The following is a 25,042-nucleotide window of genomic DNA, read 5'->3' as shown; positions in this document are numbered from 1 at the left end:
CCTTCGAAGGGCGCTTTCAAGTGATGTACGTTTGAGTTATCGCGTTTTTCTCGTAGACATCTTACGTCACTCTCACGGAAGTGTTTGTTGTTTTTAAAGTAAGCTAATAAACTGTAGCATCGCTTCAGTGAAGTAAAAAAGTACGGGTCTACGGTTTAACAATAACAAAAGGCTGGAAAAGTTTCTATGCTGTCCTTCGAGTCTCTTTCTAAGTAAAACGCTATCGATTAACACAGCAGCTGCTCAAGTTTTTTGGATCATTGTTGGCTCAAAAATAGTTAGCACGTAGGCTAACCAAAAAGATACGACTGCGTGAGTCGTTTGTAGATAGCTTATCAACTATCTGCTGAATGTGAAATGCAAACATATGTTTCCCTTTATTGCCATGCATTAAATTTTTAGTGTGATAACTAGTAAGTTAATGGGCTAATTTAGTAATTACGTTCATAACTAAAGCACTGGCATCTACTTTCTAAAAAGAGATTGCGTTATGTATGGCTGCGCACCATTTTTTAGGATTTGTTCATCTACTGAAAAAGGGACTGTATAAGAATCAAGTCTGTGCAAAAAACAGCATCTTATCTTTGGCGTCAGCTCAAGTTGTCCTGTAAGTGCACATGTACGGTGCAGTCTTCAAGTTTAAATTGAACCCGCACGGCACGGACATGTTTTATGTGTTGTTCTATTCTTTTGTAGAATGACTGCACTGACAGACTTAGAACCTTTAGCAAAACGACTAAAGGTGGGAACAAGTGCTCCATTGTCTTCTTCATCTTCTCGTGGAGGTATTTGTCTAAAAATATTTCCCCCCCTGCAGAGCATATTACTACATTGCAGTATCCCCCCTTTGTAAAATAAAAATTCTGTGTTTTATTTGTCAGGCTCACTTTCGAGTAGTCAGAGCGTCGGTGCTGCGACTTCAGATCAAGAAAGAATGGAAAATAAAACCGAGAGAAAGGTGGTAATAAGGCCAAAAACAAGTGGAGCAGGTGACTTAAGAGGTGTCAAAATGAAAGGTCGCCTTCAAAGAATTGGTCCAACACAGCAACAAAAGTTCAGAAATACTCTTGAAAGATGGTTGATCAAGCCAATGGAAACCTCGAGTACAGGAGATGTGTGCCAAACCCAAAATGATGAAGAAATGATGGATGATGATGGTTTTCAAAGCACCTCAGCTCAGTCTTTAGAGTCCAAAGAAGCTGAAATACTTTTTGTCACTGACACAGATGAAGAAACCCAGCCATTAACTCCAGCAGACTTAGATCAAGATCCTCCTGTATCACCAGCTGCCAAAGATTCTGCAGGGAGTGATCTTACACCAACATTGCTTCAAAGTGATGATGATTTAGAAACAACAAAAATGGACACATGCCCAGCAACCTCCGATGGTTCAGTCAAACTCAATTCTAAAATTACAGACTTCTTTTCGGGGGTGTCATCACCAGGTTTTCCTGGGAAACGACGCAGGTCAGAAAAGTCTCCAGAGAAACAAGATACAGAAAATAAACCTAACCCTTCTGAAGTCAGTTGGCTCGGGACACCAATAAATGAGCTAAAGAGGATGCCAGAATGTGGCAAACCACTTCCTCCACTGAAGAATGTTCCTGGCCATCACACCGTGATGATTAGGGTTTGATCAGTTCTCTTCTATTCAGATGACAGCACAGATATAGTAATATACCTAACAATTCAAGAAGTTAATGTTAAACCTAAAAATTCAAGAATTCAATATTAATTGAATTTGAAATTCACATGTGATTTTAAGAGATTTTGTTGTGATTTCATCTCAGTGTTTATCCTGAATATATAGAGTAGACATACTTGTATTATTAATCATGAGACTGTTTGGTTTGTGTACGTGGAATGTCCATACTAATGTCATTTATTTTGATTCCCATTAACAGACAGATCTTCTTCAAAAGGATAAAGTTCCTGTTCCATATCCCACTAGATTTCAGGATGCCTGGGATGATGTACATGTCAAGATGCCTTGTTCCAGCAGGAACTTATTTCCTATAGAAGATGAGGTAAAGGCTCAAGTGTTTAAAACTTATTTTCGATGTGAATTAAGAAATGCACATGAAGTTACAGGTTGAGGGCATAAATTCGCAAGTTCTACTTAAGTTGTTTAAGTTGTGGGTTATGTAATCAGTGCAGTCACATGATACACATTACTGAAGGCAACTATTTAATTATTTAAAGCATCTAAAGAGAACCATAATTAGATGGCAAAACTATGGATGATGAATGAATGTAAAAAAAACAAGATGTATGTAAAAAACAGTCATAGTAAATTAATAGTATGTGGAAAAGAGAATATTTAGGACAAATGTGCATGGTGCAATGTCCTATCTGATGAGGCAGTGATGCTTCATGCTCAAATAACTAATCACATAGTGTTTTGAGTGTCACGTCTTACTCGTATAGTGTCCTAACATAACAGTGACAGTGGATGCTAGAAGCTTCTCTGCACCAGTGCTACATAGGCCATCACTGTAAACTCTACCCAGTTTAGCCTTTGTTTACTGTCTGTAATAACTTTTGATAACATAAAGGTATCATAATTCAGTTAGTTTTTAAAGATTTCTTTATATTAAATCAAAAACTTTTATTAATAATAAACAACGTCAGGAACATTCCATGTACTTTGTGATTTAAAAAAAAATCTTGCATTAATTAAAATTTAATGCATAACCTTTAAATTTACTGTTCATCAAATGTCACGTGCTTAGGCCTTACCTTTGACCTCAGTATTATCTTTCTCTCCTGTCTTCTCTTTCATGCCTCTTTCTTGATTTCAGAGAGTAAAGCTGTCACACTTTAAGATTTTTCTTCTTCTAGGGAAATAGAGCAATTGATGCAGGTTGTGTTACAAACTGCACAGAGGGAGTTTGTATGTTTGCTGATATTTGTTGAGCTGCATTTAAAAATGAAGCATCTTAAACTCTGTTTATGGTTGCTCATGAATTGCTAAGTCCAAAAACTGCAACTTTACTTGCTTTAATGACATGAACACATGACAGGAATGAGAAGTTAAAAAAAACAATGTGTGCAGTGTGCAGATGGGACCATGGGGTGGCGTTAATTTCTCGCTGATATCAGAGGTAAGCAGCACCAGGCTGCAACACAGAAAAAAAATCAACTCCTTTGATATTTTTGTGAATTCAATGGACTCTAAAATGTGGTTCACTAACTCATTAATGCTGCTCTGGATCCTGCCAGCTCACTTTAACTCCTGCTTGTTAGTTGCAATAGTTAGAACAGTTCTAAGTTTGTAACATTATAGCTGGCAAGATGTCAAAAAATAGCAAAGCGTATGGTGCTTATTCATCCAGGCTGGGGTTATTCCTTCAACAATAGCTGTAAAGATTCCTCACATCTCTGAAGTTATGAAGTACAACAAAACAACACAGTATTATTGTTTATACATAAAAAATCTCAGACCTGAAATGTATACTTCCACAGGAAACACAAGAACTGCAGAATAAAAGTCGGTGGGAGCTGATCAAGGAAACTTTAAACAAGACATTTACAAATCCTCATGAGCTGAAGGTACGTTTTGTCCCTTCATTGGCAAGACAGTATGTCTCCTCTAGTATGTCTCAGTTGTTGTTACCAGACTCTACCATAAGATGGCATGATTAACCCAGAAACCAAAATACTGTCACAGAATTTAAGTAAGCTGACACTTTAAAAATGCAGGGATGCATACATATGGAGTAATTGTGACTTGAAGTGATGTTTAAGATTAATTTTGATTATCAATCTTATATGTTTATTTTTGTGATATTACAGAATGCAATGTTGAAGTACAGTGCATCACATGCCAAGAAATGGGACTTCGCAGCGCTTCATTTGTATTGCACAAAGGTAAACAGCATAGCTATCAGAGTGTGATGATTAATAATTGTTGATTTTTTAATCGCGTTGAAAATATAGTGAATTAAGCATCTTTTGTTTGGAGCTGTCATCGAATTAATACTGACACAGAGGTCTGTAATCACACACAAGCACATCTTAAAGATGTCAAAAGATTAGCTGTAGTATAATAAAGTATTAAGTAGCTAAGTATTAACTGTCCAATCACGATGCTTAATTGCCAGCAGAAAGCACCGTGTTCATCTGTTAATTATTCTGCTATAAAAACACTATTAAAAAGCAGTATGAATCAGTATCAGTAGATAAGACTAATAACCAAATTTGCAGCTCCATAATTGCAAATACTATGAAGACATTACAGACACAACTTGTTTGAGGTTATTGATACTAAGAGAGATTTGTCTGGTTAAATCCTTGCCATCCACACCTGGACTTCATTAAAAGGATATTAAAATGATACAATTGTACCTTATAAAAACTTAAGATAATTGTTTTAACGGAGAATATAAGGTAATTCTAAATTATTCTAAAGTTCTCTTACTAATGTAAGGAAATCAAGTTTTGATAGATTCCCCTTGAAAACATTTGATTTGTTTTGCCCTTTTTCAGACTTTCCTTTTCCAGCATTACAGACATGAGAGTGAAAACATTGCTCATAATTATAGAGAATTTCACAGGTTTTAAGATGTTGTTTACATGATTTTTTTGGTACTGTCCCAAGCTAAGTAAAAGCACAAACAAAGATGAGCCTGAGTTGCATCATAATTTCCAGAGCACTGTTGGTTCACAGGTCTTTGCTCAGAGTTGTCAGCGTCTTCTCCGGCCTTGTTTGGAGCCCATCCATCATCTGTCTTAATGTGCTCTGTGTCATTCTGTGTAGAGAATCACAGAGGACTGTACTACAATCTGCCTCATGAAGGGGATGCGAATATTCCACTTGAAGCGATAGCTGTGTTTTTATGTTTAATATAAGTAGCACTGAGCCCGTAAGAGTAAGAAATACTCTTTTTTTTTCACGGTGAAGTATTGCTACATCACCATGTACTACATGGCATCAGCTATATGTTTCACCGATATCTCTTATGCCGCATGAAAAAGGACACGTAAACCTTTTTTCATCAATGTCATTATACCAAATGGGTTTCTGTTATTTTGCTGAGCAATAATGGATTTAACAGCGGGACAGAATCCTGCAGCCCTTTACAGGCAAAATGGGAGTCGAGAAAATATTTGGTCTTTAGTCAAAAGGTCACATTTAGTAACTTGTCAGAAATGAAAGTGGTTGAGTTTACATTCTCGGAAACTGATTTATTCCAGCCTTATGATGTTAAATAAATTGTATGGTGTATGTATGATATAATTTATGTTATAAAGGGAATTCTGTTAGCAAATTTTCAACATGTTAAGGCTGAGAAGCTTTAGCCATAGGCTAAGTATTATTGTTTCAGCTGGCTTTGGATTGTGTCATTTGTCAATTTGAATGACAAAGTTGTCTTATATCATACAAAAAAATACCAACTACCAATGAACATTTCATATAAAGTCACATTTTAGATGAGGCCCCTTGTAAAGTGTAGATAGAGACATCAAACATCTGCTTGTGTGCACATTTGACTGCTAAATTGTAAAAACAAAAATTGGTATAATTGAGGGTTATGTTTGATACCAGCTGATAACTAGTGACGTAAGTGTCACTGATGGGCACCGTACTTAACTCTTTTACTTTTGTGCCATATAGAATTTACTCAGAACTTTCATGTGTTACAAATCTGTGATTTTTATATCATTATTATTAAAGGGCTGAGGCCACCAGAGCCGAGCTCCACCTCCCGATAACGAAATCACTGCTTGTTAGAGCTCAGCTTTAGCTCCATCAGCATCACAAACTCGCATACAGAATTGCCCCTTAAACACAGTAAAGTTAGCCACAGTAGACTTATTATTACTTATTATTACAAATTCAGGAGATGCCAAGTGAATAAAAAGTAAAGAATTAAAAGACAGCTATTCCAGTTATTCTACTAATGGAAACACAGTTTCTTATATTAATCCTATAAGCTCTTTTAGATACAATATTTTATTGAATGATAATTCTATAATAAACAGAAAAAATAAGATTGCTTGTTTTTTAAATGCACAAATGACACAATAAATTTAAATAACTGTCAGTCTTCTGCTTTTTATAGTTTCAGTGGAACTAATTTCTACTAAAGGGTAATTCTCCCAGTTGAACCCAGAATTAACCCTGGAATAAGCCAATAGTCTTCATGTGTGTAAATGATCCAAGAGAGCAAGTAGAGTTTAGTATTTGTTGACATTTAATTAAAAATAAAAGCGTTTGCTTTACTTCCAATTGTGTGGAAAAGCGAACAGCGTAGAATAATGCACGCAGCTTTTCACCTCCTGACGTCTCCCGTGCTCCTTGCCACATTGTATGATTTGAGTGTCAGAGAAAAGGAGGGATTGAATAGCATGGAGTGACGGGCCAGGCAGTTTCATTGAATATTCATCTGAGGACGGATTCCTTATGAATAAGTGAACAGCTGTTGACAGAAAGCATCAGTTTTGTTCTCTTTCATCCGCCCAGTCAGTGCTGTATTTACAGTTAGGAGCATGTGTGTTTTACTTTTACATGGTCTCATGTCCGTGGACTTGGTTAAGCAGATTGCTTTAATTTGTAGACCTGTTGGGAAAACCTCTGGTTTCTTGCTGCTTACACCCCCACGTCTTGGTTGATTGCTTTGTCATTTCGGTGCGATGTACAGAGCAGTATGAGGTCATACAGAGAGTTAGTATAGCTGATTTGATGCACGTCTTCTTCTGATTTAAAGAGTTCAGCTTATACTGCCTCAGCTATTTCTACTGTCTCCTCCGTCAGCTGCCTTAATTTATAATGCCTGTAGGAGCAGTTTACGATGTCAGCTAGGTCATTACTTACAACACTGTTTAGTCAGGCTTCTTTTGCCATAATATAAATGTCCAAGGCTAAATCAACAGTAAAGGCTTCATGTGCTGGGAACACACTGTCCTTTCTATTTCAGACACTTGGTCATTTGCATCTCTTCCAAGAAGACTGTTTAATCAGTTGGCATGCAAGTGTAACCTTGATGAAATTGCTCTGTTATTGATCATTCTGACATTTTGTAGCCAATATGGATGTAAAAAAAAAAGAATATATAATGTCTGTTATCTATACGATTCATAAATGTGGTGTAGTCATGGAGGATATGCTACTATGGGGTGATATTATTATTAACATAGATGAACTGTCCCACTTAGACTTGATGTATTTTTATAATATGTCACCACATCTTTCACATTCTCTTTTTAATTATCAGTATAAGAAGAGAACAGTTAGCTGTAACAGTCATTGAGCTCCCATAGATGTTTTACATCTGCATATTGTGGATTGGAATGCCCTTTGATTTTCTATAGTGCAGATATTTCAACAGTATTTGTTTCACCCTAAAAATTTTGATATGGATCATAGCTCGTGATTTTCTCTGTCTGTCTCAAACTAATCAGCCGAAACAGCTAATAATGTCACAGCTGATATTTGTGGCAAAGCAACAAATATAAACAGATCTCTGGTTCTCTCCAAGGTCCTGGAGCCTGATGCTGCTGAACATCTGTTTGAGTCCCTGCTGCCAGACATGGTGCAATTAGCGCTGAGAGCATCTGAGCTCTGTACCAAGGTAAATCCGTTGCTAACCAATGGAGACCGACATACTGGTCTTTAACATTATAGATCATTGCAGCACATTGATCAGAAAAGTCATATAATCCTGTAAAATCATAGTAAAAATTATGAGTTCAAAACACATAAGATGAGATGTTTTGATCATCTGGATCTTACATCGTGTAGTTAGTGTGTTTTTGCAGTAGGAAAAAAATTCATGCCCTAATTTGACCAAGCAGCCTATCATCTTGTTAAATATTACTTCACTGCATTGATTTTATTTCTACTGTGATTCATTTAAAAACTCAAACGGTCCCTCACAAGTAGGCACATTAGCCAAACAGATTTGTAAGGGAACATTATTCATGTAGCAAACTCCGCATTGTTCTTCCTTGCTTATACAAATTTATTTATAAAATCATAACTGTAAATCTCCCAGACATGAGGGTGTATGGACTTTGATTTAAATTAAAGGTTGATTTAGGAAGCACATAATGGTGCAAGATTATTAGGATTTTTTTCAGCGTCTAATTCAATAAATTGACAGAACAAATTATTTTGACCTTCCTCGGTTGTACCTATTTTCCTCTTCTAGCCAATACCCCTCCTCAAGGCAGGCATGAACCACTCCATCACCATGTCTCAGGAGCAGGTGGCATGTCTGCTCGCCAACGCCTTCTTCTGCACCTTCCCCCGACGGAACTCTAGAAAGACCGAGTACTCCAACTACCCAGACATTAACTTTTTCAGGTAATCTGGGGATGTACTACTCTTTGACTCATGGTGCTAAACGTAATATGATGTTGTTCGGTAAAGTATGTATTCGGGACAACTAACTTCATTCACTATGCATGCTTTCCTTATTGTCACATGACATAATGCTGGTCTTTGTCAGGATTATCAATGTAGGTCTTCACTTGGAAAGTATGAAGCATGGCTTGAGGGAAACCAGGGCCCAGGATGTGCAAAAAGGGAATCCTGTAGTAAAACATTTTGAACATAGGAGTATCAGTGTTGGCTAATTGAGCCACGCAGCAAGCTCCTGGTAAATGCAAATCATCCATCAAGCCTATCATTGAACTTTTTTCATACATAGAAGAAGATAGATAATGGCGCATTTTCACATGGATTTTTTCTACTGAGTGAACACAGATGTCTCAGGAAATGTTTGTTCATGAAAATTTGCTTCAGAGATAGATGTAAAAGCATCATGGGAATTCATCAGTAAAATGTATGTGAGCTCAATTCAAGAATTTAGAGATATTACATAGTTTTGCATTTTCTTTGCATTTTGATTTTAACTTTCATTTCCTTTTTCTTTTTTGTTTTTAATGCAGTCTAGTTCAGTTAGAGTCCAGAGTAGATTTTCTTGTTTCAGTTTAGTTTTTGCTGTTTGAAAATATTCAATTTTAGTTTTCATTGGTTTCATTGTTAATTTTTTGTCTTTTTGATTATTATTATTTGAAGGTGATTTGTCAGAGGAAAGATTTAGGAAATTGGTACAGCTATGAGAATAAAAACACAACTTACAGAGTCTCAATAAACACGCCCATCAGTGCCTCAACAGGCACTTTGTTAATACAATTTTACCAAACTAACAAATACTAGAAATATGGATGTTCCCTGCATTTTTTTAAGTTTTCTAAGTTAGGAAAATCATTAAAGTTATTCAATTAATTCTAATTAGGTCTAGTTTCTATTTTTATTTTTGTTATGTAAATTTTTACACACCCGCTTTTAGTTTTTGCTTTAGTTTCAGTTAACTATAATAATCTTGCAAAGATTAAGTGACAAACTATGACCTAAATGACAGGTTGAACAGAAATGTGCTAGAGCCAACCCTGAAGGGAGTGTTTCTCTGAACGAACTGGTGCTGGTGCTTTCCGTTGAACATAAATTTACATTTATTCATCGAATTTGAACGATGCTACTGTTTGCTTTCTCTTGCACTTGAACGTTTCTCCAGTATGAGAATGTAAAAACAAGTGCATTCCATTCAAAAACACTGCATGCGACAAACATTAGGGTGTTTTCTTAATTCTGCAAACTTTCACTGTGGAGATTGTGTGGGCGGTGTAATGTAAATGAGTCTGCAGTTCACTGCAGAGTCATCTCTGTTGGCATCACATTGTAATTACCTAAATGGAAGAGGAAATTAGATTAACATTGACTCAGATGGCTGCTTGTGACAATAGAGAAGGCCGTTGGCTATTTTGCAAAAGGCAGTAAAGGAGTTCACTGGCATCTGAATTTCATTTATGTTGTGGTTGTGCTGTAATTTCAAAGAAACTGCAGCATCGTCCCCTTTTCTTCCTGCGCAAAAGTGTCCTAAATATCCTATGTGGTATGAGACAGAAAATTAAGTTTATTTCATTATTCAAAATCCTTAATACATTTTTATTTCACAGGAATACCCAGAGGGTTACTAAAGGAAAAACAAACACTCATTATCTGCGAATTTATTTATTTATTTTTATCTCAAAGCAGTCTTCTTATTTGCATTGAGATAAAAGTGACTATAAACACTATTATCTTTGAGGGTTTTTTTCCAGCATTGACTCTGCCATTCAACATGTTCTTCCTGAAACTGTATCTATTATTTTACCACAGAGTGCAGCTAAGTTTATTAGAAACCCAGCAGTTACACTAAATGTAGCTATATACACCCTTTTACTGAGTTGCATCATACCTTCTGTACATCAGTTGGAGGTAAATTTATGTTATATAATTATATATTAATACCGTATTCCCTAAAGACTGTATGGCGATCTGTTACTAAAAGGCTGCCTTATGTAGTAGCTACCTTATGTCTAAGACATTTTCCCCGGGGACTACATGAGGCATGATTGTTTCTCGAGTCCACGCTGACAAAGAGAAATGAGTGCTGGAACTGACTTCAATGAATGAGTTTCCCATCCCCTAAAGGGCTCTCAGTGCACTGAGCTTTTGTCATTATTTCATTTCCTTCACTTGGAATTTCTCTCTTTATATTGTGGCATGTGGGGTGAGCTGCAGGGTTTTTTAGAGTGTGCTTGAGTGGGAGATGGTGGGCTTAATGCTCAAAGTGTATTCAAACCCATCCACTGCGCCTCGCTGTTAGCAGCTTTGTGTGTATCTGTGCTATATTCCAGGGGGATTGCCTTTTTGCCTCCTGAGGACTCTGTTGCTTAAAAGGGACACGGGGCTTCTTAATGTATCCCCAAAGAGGGAGGCCTGTTTCCCTCTCTCTCTCCCTTTTTGAGTGAGTGCTGTGAAGTGGCACATGAGTATTGCTCTGTGATGGCAAGCCTGGGGCAACTCCGTTGTCGTAACAGCGAAGGAGCTCCTACATAACCGGCTACTGACTGAAAAGGGAACTGAGTGAGAGGTGAACTAATTCATATCAAACGTTAAAGCATGACTGAACTCACATGGCTAAAGTGGACATCCTGTGTCTCAATTTTTCTTGGTCCTAGCTGTGGCATTTTGATTGTGAGGGTTGGGCATTTGGTTGGGATGCTGTGTTAAACCAACTTTCTTAAGAAGTAAGCTTTTAATTTTTGTTTAAAAAACCGGATGTACAATATCAACAGTTATGTAATTAAATCCACGATTTGTTCTCATCTGCAGGCTTTTTGAGGGGTCCTCTGCAAAGAAGACTGAAAAGCTGAAAACCCTTATGTGCTATTTTAACAGTGTTACTGAGAAAAGTGAGTGGTCACATTTTCTTCATGTTAAAAATTTACTGCCACATAATTGTCTTGCCAGATAAAACATTTCCCTTGTTTTTTGCAGTGCCTACAGGTCTTGTAACATTCACCCGAAAAAGTCTGAATAAGCCACCAAATTGGAAAAGGTATAATAATATGATGTCAAAATAATATTATATGATGTATTCATTGGGCTGTTTGGAAACTAGCATGGATACATGTTCACATGTTCTTGATGTTGATTAAAAACTGGAAACTGTTTCAGCTCACAGACTCCACTCACGAAGCTCCACATCACCTGTGAAGGAACCATTGAAGATGATGGGTATGGAATGCTTCAGGTAAGAGAGAGTATGCGAGGAATGCACGAGTTGGAGAGACTTGAACCCATTGAATCTTTGCCCAAACGAGCTGTTTGTTGGAGTGTGCTTGGTTCCCATCCTCTTTCCCTTTACTGAGCCGCCTCATTCTAGAGTCTTCCACCCAGAATGCTTACTACTGCTGAAAAGGCCTTTGAGGGAGCATTTGATGTGTCGGAGGGAGTTTGCGCTGGGACTGGGGTCGAGGCCTCTGAGCCTCTTGTGCTCTCTGGGTCGACAATACTTCCTGTATACTGTCAGGATGGCCTGCTCTGGCTTTCACCTTTTGTTTGCCTCCAGTTGCCACAAACTGACAGTTGATGTGCACACATGAAAAGCTCCGGGGCACACTGCAACTTGGATTGATGGATGCTCCATGCTTTGTTGGGGTGGGGGCTGTGGTGAGGTGTTGACAGCCTGTCAAAGCAGACTTTGGAGGCTGGCTCGCTGTCCCAGAGATGAGTGACCAGTTTAGGGAGATCTGCTCTCAAACTGCTGCTCATCCCTTTGCAGCTTCTTCCTGGGGTTGTGAGGGGTTTGGTCTGGTCTGTCTACAGGCCAATGAGCAACTGTCAGAGATGAAATTGTAAGATTATATGTTCCACATGGGTGCTTTCTGACTAAAACAATCAATTCACGTCTCTCTGAGCTGAATCAATGAGATGAACGTTTGTTCTGAATCACAAACAGACTGAAATAGCAGTATTTGTGACTGGAGAAATATGTTTATTTTCACCTGTAGGACTGCTCTCTTCATTTGAAATTTGCTACTGGCAGCCTCATACCTAAATGCCTCTCCTGGGAAGAGTTTATTTTGGCATGGAGGACAGATCTCTGAGTAATGCCAGCACCTTAGGGCACCTTTCCAATCAGCTTGTCAGGGATTCTGTCACAAACTGAATAAAAAGGGCAAAGACCATTTCATGAGGTGCTTTCTTCCTGTTTCCAAAGCTGTCCATTTTAACGTCAGACAGAATGTTAGCAGTTAGATATTTTCTTTTTATTTTCTAACATTTTCACATGTGACAAAACAATAGATGCTGCAAGAGTATTAATAATGTTTCATAATCTTTCCTTCATCATCAACCATCTGTCTTGATTTGCAGGTGGATTTTGCTAATCAGTTTGTGGGAGGAGGTGTCACCGGGTCTGGTCTGGTTCAAGAGGAAATACGTTTCCTTATTAACCCCGAGCTAATTGTTTCTCGTCTCTTCACTGAAGCACTGGATCATAATGAATGTCTGATTATCACAGGTAAGTGACAAACACTCTTTAACCTTGTTAAACAGTAGTTGTTACTAAAGGAATCCTATTCAATGATTCACAATTTAATCATATGATTCCGATCAAATCAATAACGCCATAGTCTCATTCTTCTACTTTTCTTCTACTTTGCTTTTTCGAATTTGACAGTAGAGAAATTGCATTGATTTCTAGTCAAACCCAGCATGGAGAACACATTGCACAGCTTCAGTTTACAGCTTTCTGACTCAGCATGGGGCTAAAGGATGTTTGTGGCAATTGTCCTGTTTTCTGTATCTGTCCTTGTCACCTGTTTTCTTTTGATTGGGTACACACGGTAAATTCTGGAGACAGACTATGCTGTTCTGATTGCGCTGTTGGGGCTTTCTGTTGAGTAATACTTCAGAAAGGAGTGTTTGCCACAAACAAGGCTGGAACAGGCCAGTAGACCCAGTAACAAGAGCATCCCTTAGGGAGCCCCAGCAGGAGGCTGATGGCACCTGTCTGCTTTGTGGCTTGATTGTGTTCGATGAAGACTTTAGACAACCAACCAAGATACAAACTAACAAAAAAAACAAACAAAATAAACAAACCATACTCAAATTCTCAAATATAATGTGACAGTAAAGGCCGCTAGTGGAACCAAGTCACACTAGTGAGTATGGTTGATGTGCCTTCTGATAGAAGTAAACAGAAATAGATTAATTGGTTTCACTGTGCAAGTGACCCAAAGCATACTGCTAAAGCAACCAAAGCAGTTTTCAGGGCAAAGAAATTTGATATTCTTCAGTGGCCAAGTCATCTAATCTCCGCTCAATAGAGTGTGCTACTCAGTTATTAAAAGCTTTAAAGTGAATACAGAGAAACTCAGAAACAATCATCAACTTAAGTACGTTAGGGCAAAGATTTGGCAGACCATCTCAAGGAGGAAACAGCATGTGGTGATGTTCATGCGCTCTAACTTCAGGTAGTCATTGACAGAAAATTATTTTCATCCAAGTATTAAAGACAGTATTTAAAATTCTGTTAGTTTAGTCCATTTACCGTAGTTTTCAGGTCATAAGCCGCTACTTTTTCCCCACACTGTGAACACTGTGGCTTATACTGACGTGCGGCTAATGCATTTTTTTTTCATGCGGCCAAAAACATTTTGCCTGGTAACAGTAGACCAATAAAATTGATAAGTAGTATATATACAGTATATATTTTTAGCGGTTGTTAAGAGACGTTGTAATGTTGTTTGTGCACTGTTCCGTAAAAAAACCATAAGCAACGTAATTTGTGTGTTACCGATACGTACGTATACTTAAAGGTAGCCGTGTTACAGGCGCTGTTCGAGGGAAAAAAAGCATTTGCAGTATGTATTTTTGTATGTTACCATAACGTTTATGTTACCATGTTTATGTTACCTTACGGATTGAATTAAACGTTAAAAATCCTCACATGTAGTATTTCTGTGTAAATATCTCATATTACGAGTGAAACGCATACGGCTTAAAATCCGGTGCGGCCTGTACAAGTACAAAATTGATTTTCTTTCTAAAATTAGAGCATGTGGCTTTTAATCAGGTGCGCTCTGTAGTCCGGGAATTACGGTACTTTTGAGCCTCTGGCAGATGTCAGAGGTATGTAATGTAAATAATTCCTTTGCAGTTAATGCAATTCTTTTGTTAAACTATTAGAATTAAAGCTAAAAGTCTGCACTTTATTCACAGCTTGAATTTTTGATTTGACAAAAACAAAACAATTTGTCCTTGTCTAAATACTTATGGACTTGACTGTGTACCATTGATGTATATGTGTATTAAAAAAAATTAAAATTAACCAGATCTATCTCTCTTTGGCCCCACCGGACTTATTTATGCACCATTTATTTGAGTTATTTTATTTTGTATAACTGATAGAACATATAAGCTGCTGTAATTAATCCAGGTGTCTGCACAGGCCACATATTACACATTTTTGAAATCATGCTGAGTAAAATCACTATGAAGTACTCCAAATATCTACTATGTTTTTGCCTATTTCAGCTTGTTGTTTTGCATTGATTGCAATGTTTTGGTTAATCCACAACTCATTTCGATACCCTTAAGGGACAACAAACATCATGGATTACATTATATCATGTTTAAATAGAAACATCTTAAATTAAACGTCCTCCTTACATAGCACGTGCATTGGGTAAGAACAGGAAGTGAGGTCCTAGAGGCACCAGTCATACTGCAGCATAAGAGTTTCTTGCTGGCCGCCTTTCCCGCGTCTCTGCTTATGCCACTTAACTTTATTACTTGGGCCCAGAATTAATTATAGCTGGAAGACCTGACTCAGACCTGCTCTACTAATGGACTCTTCCATTCCATCATCTTTATTAAACCCGGGCTGTATCTCTTGTCCTCCACGGTAAAAGTCCAAGCCTTTGCTGCAATGTGGTCATGTGGTAAATCATGTTCCCTTGTGATACATTTTGGCATACAGTACTGAAGCTAATGGATCGTACTCCTGCACTGAAATTTGCAAAAGTGCCTTATCCTAATTGAATTTTCCTTGATTGCTAGATATCTGGCTGCCAGTGGGGCGGTCACAAGTATAAATAGTATCAAGGAGAACTCATATGAACCATATGAATGGTGGTGCTGACCAGAAAATGTGGTTCATGCTCGGTGCATGCAGGAGACAGTCATAGGGATTTTTCATTTTTATTTTTTCACAGTATTTTTTATTTTTTTTTTACAGCATCTACAATTTGAACATAATTAAAGCTATATTTTACCCATGTGCTATCCTCTTTCGTTCAAATGCAGAAGTAAAACTTGTTAAAATGAGATACACTGCTGACTTTCTAGTGTCTGGTCTTCCACAAGAATGTGAGACAATTTGTTTTGATGCATTTACACATGAATGGGACGACCTTCAGTGAATTACACCCGCTGTTTTTTAATACGACCTGTTCATTTATAAATAATTTCTAAGGAACAGACACATCTTCTTCTAGCCAAGATCGATCCTCTTCAATTCTTACTAGAATAAATTTTTAAATGGCAAATGGGTTGAATAAAAAGCAAAAGCGTAATCTGTTTTGCTCCTGAAGAATGTGCCATTCAAATGCAAAAATGTTTGAGAAAAGAAATCTTATTTGGAAAACCAGTAAAGGTCAGGTGTATGCATAGTGTATGCACACAAAACCATCTAGTACAACAGCTGTAATATCCCATCTTTAGATTAGATATCAACATCACGAAAGTATTTATTAAGTAGTAGCTTTATGGGTTTTTTTATTCAGTTATAGTGCTGGGTGCAAGTTGACATGTGTTTGCCATCAATAGCGTGACTGAAAAGTACCTTTGCATGTACCTCAGTCTTTTGCAGACCTTTTGACCCAAAGTATGCATCTCTAATTTCAAATGTGCCAATGGCACTGAAGCTCAAAAAACTTCATATGGGCACATAAGTCATGTAGAAGGTTTATTTTCTAGCGCTGTTAAACTACACGAGGTATGTCATTGTCTTACTCATTTTGCTTATTTAAAAAAATAGAGGCTGGTTAATTATTAATGATGTGTCTGTCAAGTGGAGTGCACCCTAGAGATTCCCCCATGTGTTACTAATAATAGCTGCTGACCAAGGCTTCTCTACTAATCGCTTGGTTTATTCACCTTGCAGCATGAAGCATCTCTGCAAGTGCTCTCAACAGCTAGGTACTAATGAGTGTTAATGAATGGGAAGTTAATCTGTGGCCCAATTATATTGACTGTCCTGTTGTCTACCCCCCTCTGCTCCCTCTTTACGGGTGTTGAGTGCTTCGCTGTGTGCTGGTGGTCAGTCATTGCTGCTTGCATCATTTCAAGAGGGGTAACAACTTGACCTTCTGTTTTTCAGCAATCGGATGCTCTTCGATCACTTTTAACCCCCTAAAAAGTATTTAGTGCAAAAAATTAGTAATAATTTGTTTTCTTTTTCTGTGTGCATGACTTGTTTTAACAATATTAATTTTCCTTGTGGTTTTAAGCATTGAGCTGGGTTTAGGAGCCAGTTGTTTGTGTTACACTAAAGTATAGTAACATGGGGTTTCAACTACTGATAGCATTTAGGTGGGAGCCCTAACAGAGTTTTTAAATGTCATTGCTTTTACCTATCAAAGATTTGTTATTCTGTATGTTAACACAATAAACTAACCCACATATTAGTTTTGAATCATGAAGAGAAAGATAAATAATCTTTAATTCTAAGTATGTGTAAATAAAATTGAGATTTATATGTTGCCTGCTTAAGTGTGCCTGAAGTTCCTGTTTGTTATTAGGAACGCAGCAGTACAGTAAATACACAGGATATGCACAGACCTACCAGTGGGGTGGCAGCCGTTTGGACACAACTCCAAGGTATCTGGTAATTTTACTTGGTTTAAGACCTTTAACATTTTAAAATAATAAATAAAAACTGTTGTAACTTTGTTAGATCTCCTTACATTGATTAGCTTGTCTTTTTCACCACCTTGGTCTAGAAATATCTTGTAAAATAGTCACACTAGTCAAACTGTAGCATGACCAAAATTACTGCCAGCGTGTGCAATGAACCTGTGAAATTGTTGCTTCTGAAATAGTTGCTATGTCAACACAGCCATAAAACCCAAATGAGATGGAATCAGTTTTTTATCAGGCTGAGACCAAGTTGCCAGTTACAAGCAATCTGTTTGTGATAATATGGCCATTCACTCTGATAAATCAGCAGATATTGCAAATCTGTTGCCATCTACATACATAGAAATTCACAATTACTAATTACTTTCAGAGTCCAGACAGAATTTTGTGAATCTGAAAGAAAAATTTATATATTTCTCATTAAATAGTGATGTGGTAGCTATGGAATTTAAGCTGCAATTATTAAAGGAGTTACTGAAGGAAACATGCAGTGGTAGATTCTTTCCTTGAAATGCATGCAAGCCACACACAAACTCAACCAAGGTTTCCACTGGCCAGCTGGCCCCACTCTGAGATCCCATTTAGAAAGGTTACCATATTTAGTACACATACGTTTTCCTTTTACTTTAAATCTCACAATGGATGGATTGCCTTGTCTTTTCTGACTCAGGGCAGCATTTTGTTCCACTAAAACATTTCAAAACCATTTCTTTGATTGAATTTTTATTTCATTTTCAGTGATGGCTGGCAGAGAAGATGCACTACGATTGTGGCCATCGATGCGCTGCAGTTCAGGAACTTTCTTGAACAATTTCAACCAGATCGACTCAACCGAGAACTTAACAAGGTTGTCTTTTACTTTTGTTTCACTCCTTATTTTGTGTTATTTTTTGCAGTTGTTTTTCTTCGCTCTGTATGTTACGATGAGTTGAGTAAAGTATTTGCCCAAAATTGTTGAAATTAGGACCATAAATCTCGGAGTTCGGTGTGGTCACTTATAGCTAGCTCCAAAAGTGAGTGAGTCCTCACAGACTTCATGGACAGCTTTGCAGCAGAAGGAATTATGTTTACAACTTCCTATGAAGAATTTTACCATAGCACACATCTTTAAAGGCCTAAATTTAGTATAATAAGGGATGTGGTCTCTTTGCATGCCAGGTTGGTTTTGTTGTAAGGCTGTCTCATATTAGCCAGTATTAACATCCCATTTATTATCATAGTGAATAATGGCTGCACCTTCATACCTATTGTGTGCTGACTGTTAACTCGCCAGTTCTATCCTTGTAGTAGATTCACTCCGGTAAGCGTTAATGACTTTGTGCTTCATCTCTGTCATCTCCTCTGGCCCTGCACCGGCTACATGAGGAGAGAGAATAATTATCAGGTGTGCCTGCTCCACCCCTCCCTCCAATTCTTGAGTTTACTGTTGCTGGAATTTGACACTATATGAACTGAAATCAATTGAATTGAAACACATAGAACCCCACAGCCAAGCCACTGCAATACCCAGATGCAGTTAAAACAATAGCTAAACAACAGATAACTAAACTTCACAGATGTAATCCACAAACCAGTTGGTTATGTCATAGTAGGTGCAGCCATCTTTTATATCCAGTCTATAATTTGTCTTATGCTTCACACCTGTTTAGATAGAAAAAAAAGAAAATTGTCATACATAGTGAGTGCTGCTGAAAATATACTTTTCCCCCCCCTTTTTAAGGGCAGCACTGTACGTTTTGATTTGGCAAATTTTTACACTGCATGCAGAGGGATATGTGTAGCAGCCTAGCCTGCCAAGTGACTTTGTTAACCACTACACTATAGAGCAGCTAGGTTTTAAAAAAATCTACTCTTAATTTCTAAATTCTCGGTTAATTTTTTACAAATTTGTATTCATGATGGTGAATCTGTAGGGAACTTCTATCACTGCCACTGAAGTAATTTCATTTTAGAATTTTGATTTGCATTGTTTTAATGGTCTGAAGCCATTTGGTTGTGAATGGGGAAAAAAAGTCTCATCACAAATGTCACCTGAGTTGATATTGACTTGTGTTTACTTTTCTCAGGCTAAATAGATGAATTATGACGTGCCATATGCATGTAATACGTACTGATAGATTGCTGTATTTGTAAAGAATAAACATAATCATATTCATTACACTGTCCATTAGGCCCAGCATGAATTCTAATAAGCATAATTAACCTTAGTGCAATTAATCACCGTTAGCACATTTGCATCATGTTAAAGACACAAAAAACAAAAACAAAAGTCCTTTGTTATGTGTAATCTTCCCATGGTTGTCATATCTATTTGTAATAGAAAATCAAGATGTTGATGTTGTCAGGTCTGCTGTCAGAAATCATGGAGGGGTTTGACAGCTCTGACAAGGATTTAAAAAATGGACCAACATGAAGATCAATCCCAGTTCGACTATTGTTCAGTTAACTGTCATATCTGCCCTTTCACAGGAAGAATTTATGACTGGTCAGTTGGAGGACGGGCACTTACAATTCGTTTTCAGTATACATCATTAATGTTAAGAGTCCCCTGCAGATATCTCATGTAACAACCTTTTGCAAATAATTTGCCATGTCACTTACAACCCACCCAACATGTGATTTCATATGTTTTTGGTTATAACACATGGGTTTAGTCAAACGAATCGATAACATTGAGTGAATAGCCATGAAGTGGAACAATGATGCTAAATAACATCGTGTTAAAAAGACATGTTCAGCCTAGTCAACCAAACCTTATTTTTCATGGCCTGTCAGCAGCATGATTGTTATTACAAAACAAATATTCAATTACTTTTTGTAGTCAAACCATTTCACTTACATCACAGCTGGACAATTACACTATTTTACCACTTCGTTAGGTGTACCATGCTTGTACTGGGTTTAACTGCCTCAGTTGGCCATGGCATAGATTCAACAAGGTTGTGGAAAAATTTATCAGAGACTTTGGTCCATGTTGACACAATAGTATCACAAAGTTGCTGTTTATTTTTTAGCTGTACATCCGTGATGTTAAGATCCCATTTAATCAAATCCCAATGTTGCCCTTTCGGACTAGGATCTGGTGACTGTGGATTTTGAAGAACAGTGAACTCATGGTCATGTTCAAGAGACCAGTTTGAGATTATTTGAGCTTCTTTACATGGCATGTTATCCTGCTGGAAGAAGCTATCAAAAGATGTGTATACTGTGATCAGAAATGGATGGACATGTACTCAGTATTGAACCCTACAGCCAAGCCACAAACCACATCCTGCCACTGCAATCCAGAAACACTGAGGTAGGCTGTGGTGTTGAAGCAATGCTCATTTGGGGCCAAAAAATATCCCCCATAAATTACAGGACCACCATCAGCAGCCTGAACCATTGATACAAGGCAAAATGAATCCGTCCTTTCGTGTTGCTTACAATATAATTACATTAAATGATTGCATTTCTAATTTTCTGCTGTCTTTGTGTAGGCTTACTGTGGCTTTGCATGCCCTGAAGAAAAAAGTCAGAACCTTTCAGCAGTTGCGACAGGAAACTGGGGCTGTGGGGTTTTCGGAGGTGACACACGTCTGAAAGGTAAGCACTGACGTAACACTGCCGTCAGAGGATCTCGTGGCGAAATGGGCTCCTGTAATCTTTGTGCACTTGGCAGTCTAATTGGAGTCTCTTCCTCGATATAACAGAATGTATTTTAGATAGAAAAGCTCCAGCAGATCAGTGTGAGCTCCATTTGTCTTCTGGGAATGCGTTCATTTACTTAAGGCCTGTTCGTTGGCTTCCTTCTATTGATCAAATGACAAAGTTAATATGTTTCATTAATAGAGAAATTGATCGCCTGCTTGAGTCCATCAATCTGTTGCAGCTTTCTGTCTGTGCCTTGTATCACTGTCACAGCAAAGGGAGCTCCTTTTTGCCAACAATTTGCAGTAATAGCTCTGCTTCTCACTTACTATCTGACTTGGAGACCTTGTGCTTACAAAGTATACATCCATCCATTTATTAATTAGCTGTAGCAAGGTACAGTCCGTTATAGGCACTATCACTACTGTCTGCTTAATGATGTGCCTCCAGGGAAGAGCTCTGTAATTCAGATGCTGTTCTCTGCCTCGATTTATTGTCTGTAGCATCGCATAGACCCCCTTTTTTTTAATTGCCGGATAATTTTTGAGGAAAGAGTTGAAAGGAGAAGGGGAGAGAAACAGCTGAAATGAAGAGATTCAGCTCAGAAATCCTGTGAAAATGTTGATTCAGTTTTGCTCATTAACTTGGCAGTGTACTAACATTCATTAATCAGTAGACACATTTCCGGTCTCTTAAAATATTCACAGCTCACCGGGGCCAGACCTGGACTCCCTTTGTAACTAATCCAGCATACTCAGTAGGGGTGAGACCAGTTCCCCAGATAACTTACCTTTTGCTGTAGGCTACAGAAGCTGATACTTCTCAGTTTTAAACAAAAGCTATTGGATGACTTTTCAGACCTCTGTTTTATTTGTCTTTGTTTTGTTTTTGCAACTGAATCTATGAACGTGTGTGGAAAACTCTTCAAAAGAATGTTCAAATTGTTTTTAGCTTCTATATTTTCCTTTCAAGCATTTGCTTGAATCCTTAATATACTTGAATACTCAGTTATTTTCCTTTCGAACTATAAATAACATTTTTTTTAAAGTCCAGTTTAGTTGATATACTGCATTGAAACATATTTTGTGTCACATACACTATTGAGGCTCATCACTGCCTTCTTTTCCTCCAGCTCTGCTCCAGATGCTGGCAGCTGCTGAGGCGGGCCGAGACGTAGCCTACTTCACCTTTGGTGACAGCCAGCTCATGACAGATGTCCACAACATGCACTCTTTCCTCATTCAGAAAAATATCAGTGTTGGTAAGGGGAACAGCCCAGGCATCATGCCAGCTTCTTGTTTTTATGAAACTTTTTGCACTTTTACATTCAACATTTTTAAATTGTCAAAGATGCAATTAAAGAAATAAAGTAAATACAGATAATATGTATTGAACACGCCACCAATTTTCTAAGTAAATATAAGTAATATAAGTTTTAAAGGTGCTATTGACATTAAATTCTCACCAGATGTCTGTAATAACCAATCCAGTCCATACATGCAAAGAAATCAAACCATAGATGTCCATAAATTATATGTAACAATGAGAAGTGACACAGAAATGGTACTGAACACGTGAAGAAAGGGAGGTGCGAAAAGGCATGGGAAGAGAGGACACCAGCTGACATCTATCAGTAATCAGAAAGCAATCCTGCCACTTTGTGCAAATTAATATCAACTGGTTTGGTTCCCAACCGATGGCCTATAAAAAGGTATCTCGTTACCATGGTGTCACACAAGAAACATTTCATGATGGGTAAAATCAGTGCGCTTTATCAAGACCTTTGCAGCCTTATTGTTGTAAAACATACTCATGACATTGGTTACCAAAGAATTTTTAAGCTACTGAATTTTCCAGTGAACACTGTTGGGGCCACAATCCAGAAGTGGAAAGAAGATAATTTCATCATAAACTGGCCATGACCAGGTGCTCCCCACAAGATTTCAGACAGAGGAGTGAAAATAATTATCAGAAGAATTGTTCAGGAACAATGGAGTTGACTGACTTGTGGAGAGCTACAAAAAGGAAGGATGAATGGAAAAACTGGGGATATTTTTGCTAAAAATCTGTTGCCATCTACCAAAAGACAATGGAAACATCCAAGGAAACTTTCAGTTGGTTTTGGAGAAAGCACATAAAGCTCTATGGAAAGCACTAAAGCTCAGAGTTCATAGAAGGGGCCCACGAAACCTTCAGGAGTTGAAGACTGTGTGAAAGAATGGCCGTGGCATGACAAGCTGTCATCACGATCAGGCTTTTGCATGTTCGATACTTTTTCTCGTGTCACTTCATTATATAACATAATTATGTTACATCTATGGTTTGATTTCTTTGAATGTCTGGATTGGATGGGTTGTTGCCGACATCTGGTGAGAATTTCATTACAATAGCACCTTTCGAAACATATTTACTTAGAAAATTTTTATTATTTTTACCAGCTGTAATAATCCAATTATTTTTTGTTATGAGTTTTGGAAAATAATATGATCTCATGAACCATGAAATTTCCATCCTATATTTCAGTCTAATATGAAGATTAGACAATATCTCCTTGTCTTGTTACAGGAAAGGCGTATGATCTCTTGGGGCAGTATTACAGCTCAGAGTGCAAGAACTGCCTTGGTCGACGCCCTGACGTCAGCCTCTATTCCTTCATCTACCAGCAGGTCAGCTCCTCCCTGGCGCCTGATGACTCCAACATGGGTTCAGCCAGACAACACGCACCCACTGACTGCCATTAAGGTTAGGTGGCTGATGAGTCACCGTGATTTGCCTTTAAAAAATGAACATTAAATGAATAAAATATTTTCAGTTCCTTTGCTTTTTTAACAAAATCTATTTTCTTTTGTTCATATGATGGTGGATGTACCAGATGTGGTTTTAACCACAGGCTGATAAAAATGATAATGAAGGTCTAGCATGCATACCCTTTAAAAAAGGCAGGGGGTGGTTAGTTATGGCCGCGTCTGGCACTGTACTCCAAGATGTGTTCATTTGGCTGTAGCTGGTAATACTGCAGTAGATTGAGCTTCAGTGTGACGAGATTGTGATTTTAATGGTGAAGCAAAGGTTGCCATCCATCTTCTCAGTTTGTCATGTTGCCTATTTTTTACACCAGCACATATCCAGCCTAATTGAATTGGCTGTCAGAAATCAAGTTAGAGGAAAAGAGTAATAAGAATTGTGTGTTGGAAAGCTTGCGGTCCCAGAAAAGTGGTTTGATTTAAAGAGCAGCCTATTTCTCAGCAATAATCGCTTAACTTCTGTGTTTATTTATTTGCAGGCATTGAAAATGGATCCATTCAGATTACATTGTTGTGGGTGTTTCTCTGTATGTGATTGCAATTAAGATATTAAAAAATAAGTGTTTGCGTCTTCCATTCATTTCAATGTAAAACAGTTTTCTTTGCCTTTTTAATTTTTATATAACATCACTAGAATTAAAATAAATATTCTTGGCAAATTTTGTTTTTCAAAGAATTAAAAAAGGTTACATTAAAAATCAACAGCACAATTTAAATTGAGCCACAAATCTCATCTCTGACTTGATGAATGATGGTTCCTTGTCCCACAGATGTTATAGCAAAATGACTTTCTACACAGCCTTACCATTTATCTGTCCCCAACTATTGCTTCATCCTTTCCTTCACAGTTTAATAAGGTCACACCTTTTATATAAACTGCACATGACACCTCATTAAGTGAAGAGTAGATCATAGAGCATCCAGTCAGATCTGGGAGTCAGGTAGTGGGAATCTGTGTGATTCGTCTGCCTGTTATACAAAATGCAGCTTCTTTTGCGTCAAGAAGCTGGCTGACCGAAGTTTCTGCAGGTAGATCTTTGGCACAATGTGTTTAGCTTTCATGGATTTCCATGGGTCTTTATTACAATTATGTATTTAAGCCAATTTGTGTTAAATAAAAGCTGATTAACACCATTAGCAGTCTGACATTGATACAGTTTTATCCTTTAATGGTAACTAAAGCATGGGCTCAAGCTGTAATTGTGTACTTCAATGAAATAGATGATGTTTTATTTCACATTTGACCATCATTTATTCAAACGCAAAAGTTGTTATCTTTCAATTTATAGATTGGCCAGTCTGCAGAGGTCTATATGCACTATTGTGAAAAAAAAATCTAGAGCCC

General features: G+C 37.6%; 1 protein-coding gene across 1 annotated transcript; it reads left to right on the top strand.

The window, feature by feature from the left end:
* The first annotated feature begins 85 nt into the window (after nucleotides 1-85).
* LOC308390884 (poly(ADP-ribose) glycohydrolase) lies at nucleotides 86-24,735 on the top strand. Its single transcript, XM_080873216.1, has 17 exons — nucleotides 86-607; nucleotides 697-785; nucleotides 882-1,630; nucleotides 1,905-2,027; nucleotides 3,466-3,552; nucleotides 3,796-3,870; nucleotides 7,482-7,574; nucleotides 8,154-8,308; nucleotides 11,168-11,247; nucleotides 11,333-11,393; nucleotides 11,513-11,588; nucleotides 12,713-12,860; nucleotides 17,146-17,224; nucleotides 18,002-18,110; nucleotides 20,743-20,848; nucleotides 22,026-22,154; nucleotides 23,459-24,735. The coding sequence occupies exons 1-17, from the start codon at nucleotides 495-497 to the stop codon at nucleotides 23,632-23,634; spliced, it is 2,448 nt and encodes an 815-aa protein (XP_080729342.1). The 5' UTR covers nucleotides 86-494; the 3' UTR covers nucleotides 23,635-24,735.
* Nucleotides 24,736-25,042: the final 307 nt, after the last annotated feature.

Source organism: Rhamphochromis sp. 'chilingali' (genome assembly GCF_963969265.1).
Source record: "Rhamphochromis sp. 'chilingali' genome assembly, chromosome: 22".
Lineage (NCBI taxonomy): Eukaryota > Metazoa > Chordata > Actinopteri > Cichliformes > Cichlidae > Rhamphochromis > Rhamphochromis sp. 'chilingali'.
This window is presented reverse-complemented; position numbering and strand designations above follow the sequence as displayed.